This window comes from Aricia agestis, chromosome Z (genome assembly GCF_905147365.1).
Source record: "Aricia agestis chromosome Z, ilAriAges1.1, whole genome shotgun sequence".
NCBI classification, from domain to species: Eukaryota; Metazoa; Arthropoda; class Insecta; order Lepidoptera; family Lycaenidae; genus Aricia; species Aricia agestis.
The window spans coordinates 9,854,137-9,868,514 of record NC_056428.1 but is presented as its reverse complement, the minus strand read 5'-3'; the positions used below and the strand labels follow the sequence as shown (position 1 = coordinate 9,868,514).

At 35.4% G+C, this 14,378-nt stretch overlaps 1 protein-coding gene across 1 annotated transcript in view; it reads left to right on the top strand.

Moving 5' to 3' along the window:
• The window catches only part of LOC121738577 (intraflagellar transport protein 172 homolog), a 58,296-nt gene that overhangs the window by 18,252 nt on the left and 25,666 nt on the right, over nt 1-14,378 (top strand). Inside the window, exons 10-16 of the mRNA XM_042130736.1 lie at nt 363-498; nt 4,329-4,456; nt 4,819-4,907; nt 5,214-5,344; nt 8,004-8,128; nt 9,649-9,754; nt 10,418-10,636. Coding sequence (XP_041986670.1) covers nt 363-498; nt 4,329-4,456; nt 4,819-4,907; nt 5,214-5,344; nt 8,004-8,128; nt 9,649-9,754; nt 10,418-10,636 — 934 coding nt within the window. The remainder of the gene's footprint in view (nt 1-362; nt 499-4,328; nt 4,457-4,818; nt 4,908-5,213; nt 5,345-8,003; nt 8,129-9,648; nt 9,755-10,417; nt 10,637-14,378) is intronic.

Here is a 14,378-nt window from a genome sequence, read left to right as displayed (position 1 = left end):
CTGGTGCATTGCTGTCGCAAGATATACAGGGTGTAGCAAAACAAAGTGATAATACTTTAGGTTGTACATGTGTCTTTTACATTATGAAGTCCGCTGTGAAAGTAGCAGCGATTAAAGAGCTACTTTTTTAAATAATTTTATGAGGAAATTATTGATGTTAGTTCAAGACATTTGCCATTTAAAAATAAAAGTATCTATATTCTAAAATAAACAGGACACAAACATTAAAACAGAAAAGTAACCCTTTGTTTTGTCACACCCGTACATTAATAATCAGTCTGTCACGGCTGGTCTCTTCGTGCTGAGTGCTGCATGCATTACCGTTCGGAAGGCTGCAGCAATAGTAAATGTCACGCTTTCAGGTGCGAACCGAGCGTGTGAACCCGCACGTACTGAGCGTGCGCATCAACGAGAGTGCGTCCTCTCACGACGCCGACCGCAAGCGCCTCGCCTATCTGTTGGACAGACAGACCGTCGCTGTGGTAGACTTGGTGACAGGTACTGTTTGGAATAAACTCTAGGTGTGATTTCATTACATTTTGCGCAAAACATTGTCATAATAATATGGCCTGCAGACCATTCCAGGCCAACACACATTACAGGGTCCATAAGGACCATAAGCAACGTTATGGAGAAATGTAGCCATATTCATTGATTAATGGTCAATAATTTTATGCGTTACATATAATATGTTTCAAACTTTCAAGTGATACGGCGCGTATGCCCCATTAGCCAATTATTACTCAGGACTCAGGAGCAACTGAAACTTTTTGAACTTCATAGATAGATGAGATAAGAATTTTTGTTCGTGAAGTCTTGATCATAATATTTCATGGGACGTTTAAAAGTAACGACGCGAACTTTATTCACTTGCCGCGTCCGCATTTACAAGCAGCCGCATTTACCGCGCCGGGCAGCGCAAGTGCCGTAAATAGCATTTTTTGCGCCTTGTGCGAGCTTCTATATAACTGCACCATTGTTTTTTAGCCGACTTCCAAAAAGGAGGAGGTTATATGTTTGGCTGTGGATATTTTTTTACTACATTGGGAAATATCTCTGGGGCGCAGCGGGAACTTATCGGGAGCAATTCGAAAAATAAGGACCTGTCTGGTCTGGCCATTCTTGCGCCCCCCAGAGTCTACGCCCTGTGCCTGGGCACCGGTGGCACCGCCCTATTTACGGCACTGGCCGCAGCGCAAGTGACTATTTACCATAGACTTAATATAAACTGTCGTATAGACCACCTGACAACCCGAAAATGCGTGACCATTTTCGATCTGTCAATGTGTGCGTGTGCTAGTGATGTATATTTTACTATCGATAGTATAGTATTTTGCTATCGATAGTATAGTCCGTTCGAGTTATTTTACCTCAGTTTCTATAAGAAATAAATAATATGAAACTTTGACAGATTTGTATTTCAAATTAGGTATCATAAATTTTGGTGACGATTGAAAAGTAGATACCCATTTTCTTTTGGAATGATTTTTCAATCGTCGGATATGTTATGACATGAGGTTCTTATAGGGGTAAATAATATACACATAACACATTATAAAGTTACTTAGGTATTTATTACTCAGATAAAATCTATCTGGTAAATCAGCCCTTACATTGAAAGTAAACGTTGAAAGTAAACAACACACATAGTATATTATATTTTATTCTTAAATTAAATACATATCATAAAATATCATAATATTTTTTATTACAATTATTTTTAACCGACTTCCAAACAGGAGGAGTCTAGACGTTCGGCTGTGGATATATTTTTTATGTATGTTCAACGATTACTCCGCCGTTTATGAACCGATTATCAAAATTTTTCTTTTGTTGTACATTGTATTGTTCCGAGTAGTTATCATGTTCACAAAAGTGGTGGTCTGGTGATGGAAACCATGAGAAATCGAGGTGACTCCTTGATATTTAAATGGGAACATATGGTCCCGAAAAACGTTCAAAATCTTTCGATTAATAAATTTAAAAAAGTAGTCAAAGAACGTTTTGTGCCAAAGCCAATGATTTCATAAGCGATGGCACATCTTGGGAGTAGAATGCTGAATGACTGCTTGCAAGGCTACTTCTACATGACTTACAATTATTATGTGTGTTACAGCATTGTAAATTTTATTTTAAAAGATTATTTTTTTTCTCACTTTTTTTGGTAAAAAGTGGGCCCCGTGCGAGTTTCTTACGCCGGTTCTTCTCGTCGGCTTAGTACCCGAACCGGTTAGTAGGGGAGGTAGTGCTATCGTTTGCTAAGTCATTTCATACCGACCAAAGCGGTAGCTTAATATTTATCAATCAATATAATCAGCGTCAGTCGCCGCACCCGTGGTGGGATGTTAACTGAGAGTATTTCAAAGTTGTAAAAAAAATTATTGCGAAAAGTGATTTTATACCGAATGAAAATTTTATGGATGATTATTGAGGTCATGCTTAACCAAAAATGCACCGTCAGCCGTATCACAGACGGGGGATTCAACGTCAGTCGCGTTACTGAACTATGTTAAAAAAATTAAAATATAAAGTCATTACATACCGTACAAAATTTATACAGGTGAATGTTGATACCTTTTTAATAATAAAGACCACCGTCAGTCGTTAATATGCGGGTGGAAAGCCCGTCAGCCAGCGATATAAGCTATAACCAATATAGCCCTACTTCGCGCTCAATGTATCCTAGGGCGTCGCGTAGACGACATTTCCGCCTGCAAATATTCAGCTGACGGCGATTTTCGTTTGAATTAATCATAAAATTGTCTCACATAGCAATTTTAAGTAATTAATTCGATAGTCAATATTTGTCAAGAAGAATTATATACATTTTACTTTAAAAGCGCCATCTGTTATTATATACTAAAACTAAAATAGCACCTACCAAACCTAAACGTGTATAATCTAGATAATATGACCTTTATTGGGTGCGAATTGGGATCTTTTTAATGACAATTCAATACGATTCCCAACAACTTTGAGATACTCTCAATTTTTATTCCACCCATACTGGAGTAGCTGACGATCAAAACTCTTATGTATTAATAGAATAGTATTATTGTTACGATTTTCGCTCGGTATGAAATGACTTTTTAAAATGAGCGCGACCTCCCCTACTAGGTGGTAGGCACCATGTATTCTGAAAATATATTTTATTTAAGATTTGTTCAGAAATAAAGCAATTTTGATTTTGATTTTTTTAACACCAACTGTAAGTATAGAAAACGTTAAGGACAGCTAAAAAGAGTAAAATTATAATTTTTTAAACAAAAAATTAAAACCGACTTCCAAGGTAATGACAATAGTAATATTATACTTAAATGAACTAAAAAGTATTAAATAATTCTTATTCTGTACTCAGTATTAATTCTGTTCTCAATCTTCATTATTTTCAAACTTACTGGTACAAATAAAGTTGGGATAGCTCCTTTAACCAAAATAGTATTTATTCTACTTTTTCTTTAAAAATTTTCAATGAAATGTTTGCTACATATTGTTGAATTTTTCTTGGGATTCCAACCAACACGCCTAATTAATTTCAGCCATTCCTCTTATTAGAGGATCTTGAGGGAATCTGTAAAAAAATGATTATGATATATAAATATAAACCTTCCTCTAGTTTTAGAGTCACTCTATATTATAGTAGTTATATATATTATAGTAATATTAGCTATTAAATAAATAATAAAAATAAATAAAAATTCGGACGCCCCGCCCCGCTCATACATTTTGACACGTCAGAAATTTCGGATAATGTGCGGCCGGGCTTAAGTTGATAAATATAAAGGTAAATGATTTTTATTTTAGTTTTATGTTAATGTAAAATATCGATAAGCATATCGATAAATTTGATTCAAGCACTAGCGTATACGTAAAAAATTTTGATGAAAAATTTTTCTTCAAAATTTGTGTAATTTAAGAACAATTTACCTTACAAATTACCTTTAGTTACGCAAAATATGAAAGTAAAAGGGAGGATTCACAATATTTTATTTGAAATAGAGAACTAAAGACAGAATATAGCAAAAATAAACACTTCGTAGCAATTAGGACATGAAGATTAATTACCTGTGAAATGTATATTTTTCAGGATTATTCTTATGATTTACACTGCTAACACTTACAGCACAAGTCATCATTTTTAAATATAATAATATTTATTAAAAATAACAAACAAATTGAACAATATATTGGAAATAACCGAAAGGGCATAAAAACGACTGACGACTTTTGACGACCTGTCTTTAGCATTATAGGTTTATGCTATTTACATTCTCGCGCTGCCCACTTCCCTTCACTTGCCAGGGCTGAATTTAAACGGTCCATTACAGGCAGTCAGCTGGGTCAGTGGTGGCACGAGGCCCGGGTCGACTGGCTGGAGTTGAACGAGGGCGGCGAGCTGCTGCTGCTGCGCGACACGCGACGCCGCCTCGCGCTGCTGCGGCTTGACGGGGATAAGGTGAGCTCTAACGACATTTTCTTGATTTAGTCAATAAGCTACCCGATGCTATGTTTTTATTACTAAACAAAATATGTGACCGGGCCAATTCACAATTCCCTCGTTGCCTCTAAAAATAACCCGATGTTTAAAGTCAGCAAAGTGAGTTTATTGGCTAGTAGCGGTGAAGTCGTTGAATCTAATTTGAATTACTAATAGCGAATCAGGAGTGAGTTTTTGTTGCACCTTGTAAAGACAAAATATATTTTTTAAATTGTTAAGTCATTTTTACATTCGAAGCATTACAAATTAATGAAAAAGTAAATCATATTAGTCGGCAATACTTATAATTGTCAATATGAAGATATTATGATTGTTTGCAGGAAATAATAGCGAGTGGAGTCAGTTTTGTGCAGTGGGTGGAAAATAGCGACGCTTTTGTTGCCCAAACACCGACCCATTTATTGATATGGTAAGGAGGCCAAAATATGTAAAGTTCAGAGAACAACTTCTCTGGTAGACAAGATGACAAGAGTTAGAATTTTCAGTAGGTACCCCAACTTGCTTCTCCGTCCACATATTGTTTTCCAAGATGGGATTATTCTTGGGACGGGAATGACGTACGTTACATATTTTAACCAGAGACCCTGGGAAAGCTAAGTTACTATTTACCCACGCCCCCTTCTATGGTTACTTTGGCCTAAGAATTTTGTCTTTATGAACTAACAATGAATCCAAAAAGGTCTATTCAGTTAGGCATGCTATGCTGCTGTAACAGGTACAGCGCGTGGGAGACGAGCAGCGTGGAGATGTCGGAGTGTGGCAGTGGTGCTGTCGAGCTGCGCGGCCGCCTGCTGCTGCGGCCCGGCGCTGCTCCACTGCAGCTTGACGAGCACCGCTTGGAGTTCAGTATGTATTAGCACAGAAAGGTCCGTCATCTACCTATTGTCTAAGGATATAAACCATTTTTGGTAAATTGATTAAGGTTTTAAAATAGTTATTTTGAGCCTTCTTCATTAATGTTTCATGGGAGTTGACGTTATATTTGCTGTCATTGGCCCATGTGTAGGCATAAACTTATAATATACTGTCGTATAGACCACCTGACAATCCGAAAATGCGTGACCATTTTTGATCTGTCAATGTGTGCGTGTGCTAGTGATGTATATTTTACTATCGATAGTATAGTATTTTGCTATCGATAGTTTAGTCCGTTCGAGTTATTTTACCTGAGTTTCTATAAGAAATAAATAATATGCAACTTTGACAGATTTTGTATTTCAAATTAGGTATCATAAATTTTAATTGGCAAAAATGGTGACGATTGAAAAGTAGATACACATTTTCGTTTGGAATGATTTTTCAATCGTCATTCGTCGGATATGTTATGACTTATGACATGAGGTTCTTATAGGGGTAAATAATATACACATAACACATTATAAAGTTACTTATTTATTACTTAGGTAAAATCTATCTGGTAAATCAGCCCTTACATTGCTGCATTGAAAGTAAACGTTGAAAGTAAACAACACACATAGTCTATTATATTTTATTCTTAAATTAAATACATATCATTAAATATCATAATACTTTTGGGAGTGCCTCCGCTGCCGGCGCCGGCTCCCAAAAATATCAGTAATGGGAAGTACGGTAAGTATACTGCCGGCAGCCGAGATATAAAACAACGACTGCTGGCGCTGGCACTCAAAATGGGAGCCGGTGATAATGCGTAAAGCGCTAGGTTCCAGTGCCGATACACAAATTTGAAAAAGAAATTATAATTATAATCTCAATTTATATATTCGACTTTTAAAGGTAAAGGTTTGGTACCTGTTTGTTCGGCTGTGGATATTTTAGTTTTTTGTGATGCATTTTCTAAGCTTAGCTCTACCTTAGCTATCTTTTTTCAGCTACCAAAAAGTAAGATTTTGCACCACAGCTACAGTTATAAACTCCGTGGTATACTTCCGAAGGTACTGAACAGAACTTCAGATTCCTTATACATGTTAGAGAGTTTCAGCGTTGTTTAAAGAAGCAAAGATATTGTCTTTAAATGCTACTATGCAGATCACATTTATCAGCATCTTCATCATCACCACCATTAACCCATCCAAGATTCAAGCCCCATACGAGCACCGGTGATCGCGACAATAGAATACAATAGCATTTCCGAGAATCCCCGATCGAAGGATCATAAGGATTCAAATAATTATGCATCCTTACAATTATTATGACCTTATTATTTGTATTCTTATATATATATATATATATATATATATATATATATATATATATATTTTTCATAGTCATTTAGCTCAAGTCTGATGTTTTTGATCATTATTCTGTTTGACAAGCGATGTTTGCCGAATAGGCGCCGGCAGCCTATTCGGCAAACATCGCGTGACTTCGGCAAACTTCGGAGTTCGGAAAACGGCGCCGGCAGCCATTTTGGCAACCGGTGCCGGCAGCGGAGGCACTCCCTAATACTTTTTATTACAATCATTTTTAAGGAGGAGGTTAGACGTTCGGCTGTGGATATTTTTTATGTATGTTCAACGATTACTCCGCCGTTTGTGAACCGATTTGAAGGTAAAGACAATAGTAATATTATACTTAAATGAACTAAAAAGTATTAAATAATTCTTATTCTGTATTCAGTATTTCTGTTCTCAATCTTCATAATTTTGAAGTCGGTACCAGTCCTATTAAGTATAATATAAGTTGCACATATACCTATTCTGTCAGAAAACTGTCTATTATATTATTGAAAGCTGTATTCAATGAGTATTAGATTCAAGTGACTGATCTGTGAAACCTTGATTTTATACTAGGTATGTCAAAAGATAATTATTACTTAAAAATAATCGTTAAAATAAGATAATATGTCCTTTTTAAGGTGATAAATATAAAGGTAAATGATTTTTATTTTAGTTTTCTGTTATTGTAAAATATCGTTAAGCATATCGACAAATTTGATTCAAGCACTAGCGTATATGTAAAAAACTTTTATTAAAAATTATCCTTCAAAATTTGTGTAATATAAGAACAATAGTAACTTTAGTTACGCAAAATATGAAAGTAAAAGGGAGGATTCACAATATTTTATTTAAAATAGAGAGCTTAAGAAAGTATAGAGCAAAAATAAACACATCGTAGCAATTAGGACATGAAGATTAATTACGGGTGAAATGTATATTTTTCAGGATTATTCCTATGATTTAGACTGCAATCACTCACAGCACAAGTTATTATTGTTATATATAATAGTATTTCGACGAACGATTGACGACTTTTGACGACCTGTCAAATAAAAGTTGTTACAATTTTCATTAGACTGCCTCTCTCTTTTCATCTTGTTATAATTCCATAAAGGATTTTCTTCTCTCTCGCACTCTTTGTTGGTCTATGCATTATAAGTTTATGTGTGTAGGTGACACATGAGCCAATCGTATATAATATCTGCCCCTGATTCGACTTCCATGATCTATCAACCTTGCTAGCACTAAAAAAATTCTCGACGAAGTTGAAAGTTTTAAAACATTTAGAATATGTTTTCCTACACAAGACAACGGTCTGAGAAGCGGCGATCTGTACGGGTGCGCGTCGTACCTGGACGGCGTGAGCGGCGCGGACTTGGCCCCACTGTGGAGGCAGCTGGCCGAGCGTGCCATGGAAGTCAGCGATGTGCAGGTGATCATTAAGACTCTTCTGTTTTCAGTCGGAATCCTGCGCTCCTAGCCCAGAATCGCCGATCAAAAATGTATGGAATTGACATAAGCGTTCGATAATAATATAAAGTCGACATACGACTCATGTCATTTCAATTACATTTCGATCGGCGGACTTTCTTAAGGTATTATTCGGATCAAGGCAGCATGCAGCGGGTCGCCGCGACCCAAACAGCCACTGCTCACTATGAAGTTGTATGGAGGACTAAACAATCACGGCGACCCGCGTCGCGAGACAGAGAGACCGGTCGCCGCGTAAAATAGCATATCGATGTCCACGACCCGCGACCCGAGACTGTCGCCAAGCCGCTGCTTTTTATGTGTTTATATGGATGACATTCCGATTACCGCAACGCGCGACACGAGACCGGTGGGCGTGGCGCGGCAAATTTCGATGAGCGCGACCCTGTCGCGTCGATAGCAGCGCCGCGACAGCCGCAGGGCAGCTGTGGTAGATATTCTATCTAGAAACACGCCGATAGGTTATTAATCATATCGAAACCGAAAATAAAATGTTTCGTATAATATAAGCCATGGAGGTATCGAAGTATGTAGGTATGAACTATAATATTATTATAACAGCTACTTCTCTCATAGTAATCTATACTTCCATACTAATATTATAAAATGCGAAAGTATCTGTCTGTCTGTCTGTCACGCTCTCACGCCAAAACAACTGAGCCGATTGCAATGAAATTTTGTACACAGATAGTCTAGAGCCTGAGAAAGGACATAATCTACTTTTTAACTGGAACAGGGGGTTGGAAGGGGGGTAACGGGGGACGTGGCTTAATCTGCAATGCATTCTAAATTTTACCTCATTACACATTAAGTGACGTGCAATGAGTATATTGTAGCATCCCTCTTCGACCCGCGACGTAAAAATAGGGTCAACCTTTCTCCTCTTTTCCGGAAATGATAAAAAATACAAAATAATTTCGTCATCCTCTTCATCTGCCAACAGTTTTTGGATAATTTCTTCCCTTAATACTAAATTCCCTGCCATAATATTGTAAAATAATTCACAATTATTGTTTTGTTTACACTCGTAGTTATGGTGGAAAAATGGTCAAAGCATTTCAAACTATGTTGCGATCTACAATTTTGTGATATTGTGCGCAGGCACAATATCACAAAATTGTAGATCGCAACATAGTTTGAAATGCTACCTAGTTACGTAGTTAATAATGTTGCATTTTGTTCAAATGTACTTATTTACGCGGCGCACTTGCATGCCGCGGGTCTCTGCGGCAAGCGACGTGGTTATTATAAGTATACTTAGTGACTTAGACAAAAATGATAGCTATAATCATATCAATAAAGTATCATTTTAATTAAATTTTTGTCGGTCGCGGACATTGGTAAGCTATTTGCAGCTGCTCCGCAGCAAGCGACCGGTCGCTCACGCGTGACGCCGTACGCTTGCCTCGCAAATCCGAATGGTACCTTTATCGACTTAAGTAAAAATAACCTTTTTTTCAGTTAGCTGCCAAATGCTACCGTGAAGTAGGTGACGATGCTCGGAAGTTTTATCTGGACCAAATATTAGAGCTAGCCACAACTGAAGGAAACGGTGACGTAGCTGCAGGTAAATAGATTTTGGCATTGGTTGTTTCCATGCAGCGTATTGTTGTTGTGCCTGTCAAATCCTATATGTGTTTTTAGTAAAATTTTCAGGTGTAGACAATAAACTGTTTTATTGAATGATTGATAGATATTTTATCGACAAATTAAAGGTCTTAGTTCATATATAAATAAGTTTTACCACCATACTGTATTTTTAATTGATTGACAAGTCGATATTAGTTTATTGTTTACCCCAGAAAATTTTACTAAAAGCACATACAGGATTTAGCAGGCGCAACGACGGTATGTTATTTCTTCATTAGTTTTTTTTTACCAAAGCAAAAGCAATTTCGTTGTGGCTGACTGTAAAATCAATTGTTAGATCAACGCCTTAAGAGTCCGGGTGCCATCGAAATTCTCATACAAACGTAATACCAAGATCATTTCCCATACGAGAATATTTACCATATTTGAGTTATTATTCAGCTTAAGATAGTAATTACCTAGGTTCCTGTACAAAGATTCAATGCAAAATATTTACATACTTACCAAAAATATGAACGTTTGTATGAGAATTTCGATGGCACCCGGACTCTTAAGGAATAACCCATGGCATGATAGAAGAATGTACCAGCTAAGTAGATTATCCTTTCATGTAACATTCCAAAGCGTTTTCACTTTGCAGGCATCAACTCATCACTAGTCCGCGCCAAGCTGGCGATATACTCGGGCGATCTGGCTACTGCCGAAGAGTGTTACGTGAAGGCAGGTCAGCCAGAGCAAGCGATCAAGATGTTCCGGCAATACAATCGCTGGACGGATGCAATAGCGCTGGCCGAGAAAACGGATAGAGCCGCTGTAGACAGCCTGAAGCAGCAGTACTTGGATTATTTGAATTCTACTGGTAAGCTACTGCCTAATCAGAGTTGGGCAAAAAGTAATTAGAATAACGATTACACAATTACAAATACATTGTAGTTGTTAATCTGATTACAAAATAATCAGATTGATGAAGTAATTGTGCACCTGAAATTAACCAGTAGTTGATTCGGATGTAATTAGAATAAATTTTAATCTAATTACAATTTATTGAGATTACTTGTAATTTAAATACATGGAATTACTTTTTTTTTTTCATAGTGATGAGTCTTAGTCCCTAGTTTAACGTCGGTGTATCCTGGAATGACAGCTCACAATAGAACTTCCCATTTCGTAAAATAATCACAAAAATTACTTATTAAACTCAGAAATAATACTTTTATACTAATAATTATTTAAATTGTGGTTCGAATAAAGGCGAATGGCAGGATCCGTACAGGATAATTTTGTTGTTGTTTTTCAACATAATTTTTACTATAAACCTATTATGGCAATTAGACTATTTATAGTCTGTCAAAAAAGTGAAGAAATTAAAAAGTGGCAGCATCGTAGTGTCATCCCTTTTTTCTTGATTTGAAAGGGATGACACTACGATGTTGCCACTTTTTTAATTTCTTCACTCTCTTGACAGACTTTAAAAACGTTTATTATGAATTATTATTAAACTCTTATTTACTTAATATATCTCATAATGAAAAGAATATATTACATAAAATCACATTACATTGTACATAATATTATGACTGTATTTTTTCCAATTTTTTCCATCGATATTTTTTCTTGTCATGGCATTTGGCAATCAGTTATTGAGGCCATTTATAAAGAAGAAGAAGAAGACAGATGGAGAAAATCATAAACTTGAGAAAATCTCAAATCTCAATAATCTCCACTAATCTCAACTTGAACCAAAGATTAAGAAACCTGTAGTAGTTATAATATTATTCTCTTTGTATGAAACCACTAATCAACATTCAACACAATCAACGTTCTGGACTTATGGAGTTGTGACTTGTGATTGTGAGTTATTTTCTGTTGTTTTCAAATTGAGAACTGAGAAGGTCTGCCTTATGCGACGAGAGTAAAGATCTTGTGAATATTATTCGACTGTGGATATATCCTGGATATTATGTAAGTAGTTTACTGTATATGTAATATATTTTACGTGTTAGCCTAACCATGAACTTTTTATTAAGTTTTAAGTGTTGAAATGTTTTCCTTTCATTTTAAACCATGAAACTAATCTAGCAAAGTACCTATTATTAAGGAAAAAGTAGGTAATAATTAACAATACAGAAGTATTGTTAATTATTACCTTCTATTATTATTATAATTACTATTATTGATTAGAAAATCACTATCATTATTTCCAGATTACACCTACTGATCATATTTGGCATGCATGCTGGCAACTTGCTTCAGCAGTTGGCCATCATAATATCTGTGTTGTATCATGTGGATTATCCATAGTAAGAACAAATCAATGCAGAATTTTAATTGAAGGGGCAAATGAAGACCAACAAAGAGTGGCTTTTATAGTATCTTCTTGGATTCAAGCACGAGAGGTAAACAAACAACCAAACAAATCTTTATTTTCACATAAATTTTTACAGGATATTCTTACACAATCATTTATTTCCTCAGCGTGATACAGGAGGATAAGGTCATATATTCCAGAAGCTGATGAAAGACCCCAACTAAATATTGTGTTGTTCAATATAAGAAGAGCAGCTGAAACACCAGGACATTGCATTTTTCAAGAATGCATGAATCCTGAACAAAATGTTGTGCCTCGAGTTACCTATGCCTGTGTTGTGTTGTTGTGCTTCAAGCTAAAATAAAGACCTGCCATTGTTCTGGAAAAACTTATTTTGTATTTATTGTAACTGAAAGAAACATGAATGGTCAGGTCGCTATCAAAAACTATTGCTGTAACTGCATTGTAGGCTTAAGAACAGTGGGATGCTGTTTAAGAGCTTCATTTGATACCTAAGCTATGCTCGCCATGAGGTTACTCCTGCCCTGCCCCTATCTTAGATAAAGTTGTAATAAGAAAAAATTTATTATTAAGTTATAAATTATGATAAAGTTTTTCTTAAAAATAAAGTGTTTTATTACCTGTGTATTTAGTACTTATATCTTAATGCCTGCACCCGAACCTTTTGTAATCTACAAACGTAGTGAACAAGCACAAAACAGCATAATTTGATTATGGGTAAGGAAATGCTTGAGCAGCTCCGTAGTCTACAAAAATTGAAAAAACTGGAAGAATTCCAAATGCCTTGCCGAGCTTAAAGAGTGAGATCTAAAAACAAAGGGATTATGGTGTCCTGCAGACCAAGAGGAATTTTTGTGTTCAGCTCTCTCACTTGACATACAAAACACAACAGCTGAAGCTGTCATTTAACGCTATTTTTATGAGAGTGTAGTATTTCCCCGGTTACGGATGTCCATTTTAACTGCAGGTCTAGCAGCTTGGCACTACCACTATTAAACTTCATAATTAAGTATTTAATTGTTGCCCTTTGCTTTTATACTGTACCTAAAGTTATGTCCAAGTTCATCCCACTGAGTGGATACCATCCTCATCTCAAATTATCTTCGAACAGTTATTATGTAGAACGGTAAAAATATGTAAAGTGGGTAAGTACATTGAATTTATGAATTTAATTATTTTTAAAACATTAATTAAGTATTTACCTTTTTACGAAAACTATAAGCACTGATACACACTGTAGGTCAATGTTGTTTTTTTAATAATATTGTAATATGTAATATAATTAGGTAAGTAAGTATAAGTAATAATATCATAGCAGCTGTAGGTACATAACCTCAAAATTTCAAACAATAAAACTGGCTACTACTTTTATGTCCCAAGTTTTAAAATCTATAAGTAAGTAAGTACTTACCTACTTAAAATATTTAAATATACTTATTATTAATTATAAATGCGAAAGTGTGAAACGCCTAAACCACAGAAAGAAAAGGCTTTTTCTTGGTTAAGTAAATGTTTTTATTTTTCTTAGAGAATGTCGTACTTCATGTTGTATTACCTATTTGTATGATATTATAAATTATTATTTTCATTTTCCACTTATTATCATTCTTCTTATATCTACACATTCACTTATTACTTATATCTACACATATTTACCTACTTAATGCTTTATTTATACCTACAGTAATTCCCTAAAAATAATACCTCTAGATAGTAGATACCTACTCTGTTTTTAACTCCTGACACTGTACCTAATAATATTAGAGTAATTAGTCGAAACCAAAGTACTTATTCAATTACAAAAGAACTTAATTTCAAATTAATTAGATTTCTTTCAAATTGGAATAAATAGGAATCGATTGCTTTGTGTAATTCTATATTTAAATTTGAAAGTAAGTAGGTATTTGAACTACAATGGCTGCGTTCCAGATGACGTTAATTTTGACCAAAACGCTCAAAACGTCCCCTTCTGCCGTTCCCTTTGGCGACCGGGGTCGTTTTGATCGCGGCTATGACGTCACTCATGACGTCATCATTTTCGCTCAAAACGACCCTCGACGAAGATGGGTCAAAGTGGGCGTTCTAGTTTTTTTTTAAATTTTAACGTAACTATATCGCTAAAGTCATGTTCGGAAAGTTTTCAGGAGAGAGTAGAGACAAAAAAACTTTATGTTATTTCATTACAAATAATATTTATATCACTTAAATAAATTAAATAACATTTAATGAAATATTTTGATTGGAAAATAAATTGTTTTAAATGAAAGGTCAA